Here is a 2,802-nt window from a genome sequence, read left to right as displayed (position 1 = left end):
CATGAGGAACTGTCATAACTGTATTCCTCAATTAAAGAGAAATACAACACAAATGTGGCCAAAGCTCACAAAAACAAGGAGTTGGCAAAATGCACTTCTCACTATTGACCATACACTTGCCGTTAAGTAATGTGCTTCTAAGTTTGAAACTTTTCAAACTTAATTAATAAGTTTCCTTCTCTAACAAATGCATTAACTTAAACTCATGAACCTAAGAATAAACTTCAAAAGACAACTTCTGGAGTTTACAAGTGTCATAACAAAATCTCAAGAAATTCACCTCTAATATTGTTTGAGCAAGATCATGATCTCCATTTGCATACCCAATAGGATTGGCAAGATTCTCTAAAAACTGCCACTCAGAATCATTTCCTATATAACAAGCAAAGAACACCTTGAATTTTGATTCATGATGAGAATGGAACAAAATAAACGCAGACCACGAGTGATCTCTTATACCGATGCCATCAACAGCCATATCTTTATCACCAAAAAACCAGGTATTTTCTTCCTCTCCATCTTCAAGCAAATAAGAAAACAAGCATAAGATAACATGGATAAATAATCCGCCAATACAGCTTATGATTAACTAGAATAAAAATAGAAGCAAAGAACAATAACCAACCTTCATTAGGTTCAGGATTTAGTTCAGCACATTGACAGAAAATGTCAAATAAGGTATCCACTGTTACAGCTAAGTCAAGGATACAATATTGGAGATAATAAGCATAAGAGAAATACAAAGTGTAAGATCCAAATCGAGCTATGAAATACCAGATAGAGGAGAACCAAATTTGCAGTTGGTTGAAATAGTTGCTAAGCATATAGGGGTTGACAGTAACAACAAAATGCAAGTGCGACACAGTAACATTTGCCAAAATATAAGTGGAAAGCATATTCATGTATATTTGGAGTATTGGAAGTTGGTGAACTATGAAGCATTCCTTCACTGTAACATTAAAAAAAACTTCGAAAAGAGATCTCTAAGGCTCGTAGCCATAATGCACAGTTCATGTGCAGGAAGGTCCAATTACAAAGATATTAGTCTATAGAATGTAAATAAAGGATAGCTTTACACCAGCATCAATGAGCATGATAATGGACATAACAATTTAAAACAAAAAGCTACTAGACAGGATGGCTTGACTAAACCACAGTTCATATCCAGCAAACTACCATGACCGTTAAGTGCAACTAAAAAACTTCATTCATCAAGAATGTATGTCATTTTATAAGAACACCCTTGTCCCTTATGGGTGTGTGAGTATGCAAACAAATATGCCTAATCTGGCATTTGACTTGCAATTACACACATACAAACTTTTTTTGGGTGGGGAAACTTAACAAGAAAACTAAATTTAAGTAGAAGATACTATAAAGACTTGAGCCTATATACCAGAAGGAACAGCCCTGAACATATTCATGTATTAATATAGTCAAACATAACAAGTACTGAATAGAAAAACAGGCAAAGGCAAATCCTTTTTAGTAAGGCAGCTAATGTTAAGTTGTTAGGATTATTGAATATCATTGGAAGCACCGAGAAGAAGGATACATTGACTAGGATCAGAAGGCACAAGCCTCATCTCAGCGATCTTTGATAGCTCCACAGCCTCTGCACCTTCTGAATCTGGGTCCTCAGAAACTGCATCATGATCCTCCTCTGTCTCAATCTTGATAGAACATACAAATACTCAGAAGAATAGACAGAAAACAGAAAACTCATGTAGTGTTTCAGAGAATAGAATTAGTGCCAAAGAGAAGTGTGAAATTGACAAGGCAAAATAAATTTATATGCGTTAATGAGAATAGTGTCATCGTTGCAAAGCGCAGAAAACTTTAGAAGGGCACAGTTAACTACATGTTCGCCGTGTGTACACAGGTCTTTAAAAAAAACTTAGTAGTGCTATTTATGGGTCGTAGAAAACTGTTAATTTGACTTGGTTTCTGTGTTATACGTGATAGACTTTTCAATGCAGGCACTAAAACTAAAATCAACCATTTATAATATATTACTTTCCGAATAAACCTTCACGAATAAGTCCAAAGCATGCAGTGCAACTTCCTCCTAAGAAACTCCCGAATACGACATCAGAGTAATGAGTGCGCAAACTATGGCACAAGTAAAGGGAGAAAACATACCATAAACTTGCACATGCAATAGCCAAAATTTCTCAGGATGAAATTGGAAGTCAGCAGACAGAAAATACCCTCCAAACACAACCAAAAAAAAAAAAATCCGATGGCTATTAAGCAGAGATTCCGGGATTCATATTTTCTTTTGATCTCGGACTGGATCCACGAATCAAAGTCTCTAACTCTTTTGGGTTTCTTTTTTTTTCCACAATCTACTAATTAAACTTTTAAACCTGGGGCTTTAGTGTCTAGTCAGGTTAACAATAGTGGACAAAGCTATTAGTTAATTACAAGAGAACCAGAAGCCATATCCACCTTCATCATAGGTTTCATAACAACACGGTACTCGAATTTTTAGAATTCAAAAAGCTTTCAACTTGGCTATGATGACCATAACTCATACTCCAAGTCAAGCTACAAACTTTTTGAATAGTAAGCAGAAGGAAAGAGTACCCGAGCGTAGATACAAGGCGATGGGTACGTCTCGGGGTCCCTCGACACGGCGTGAAGCGAAATCGACGAGAAATCCACAGCGTAGCCCTTGGATTTGTCTTCGTCGCTCAGCCAAATCACCCTCCTTAACTCAAATCAAAACCTTTGAATCTCGGTTCAAATCGAAAGGGGGGAAATGAAGTAAAAGAACAAGAACAGGAGGGGGGAGGAGGG

The 2,802-nt window shown here is 36.7% G+C and overlaps 1 protein-coding gene across 1 annotated transcript in view; it reads right to left on the bottom strand.

Moving 5' to 3' along the window:
- LOC109844661 (chloride conductance regulatory protein ICln-like) overlaps positions 212-2,802 on the bottom strand; it is a 7,230-nt gene continuing 4,639 nt past the window's right edge. The window contains exons 2-6 of the mRNA XM_020413774.1: positions 2,590-2,713; positions 1,556-1,673; positions 626-685; positions 460-519; positions 212-372 (exon numbers count right to left, since the gene is read on the bottom strand). Of these exons, the coding sequence (XP_020269363.1) occupies positions 212-372; positions 460-519; positions 626-685; positions 1,556-1,673; positions 2,590-2,713 (523 nt within the window). The remainder of the gene's footprint in view (positions 373-459; positions 520-625; positions 686-1,555; positions 1,674-2,589; positions 2,714-2,802) is intronic.

Source organism: Asparagus officinalis, chromosome 6 (assembly GCF_001876935.1).
Source record: "Asparagus officinalis chromosome 6, Aspof.V1, whole genome shotgun sequence".
NCBI lineage: Eukaryota > Viridiplantae > Streptophyta > Magnoliopsida > Asparagales > Asparagaceae > Asparagus > Asparagus officinalis.
This window is presented reverse-complemented; position numbering and strand designations above follow the sequence as displayed.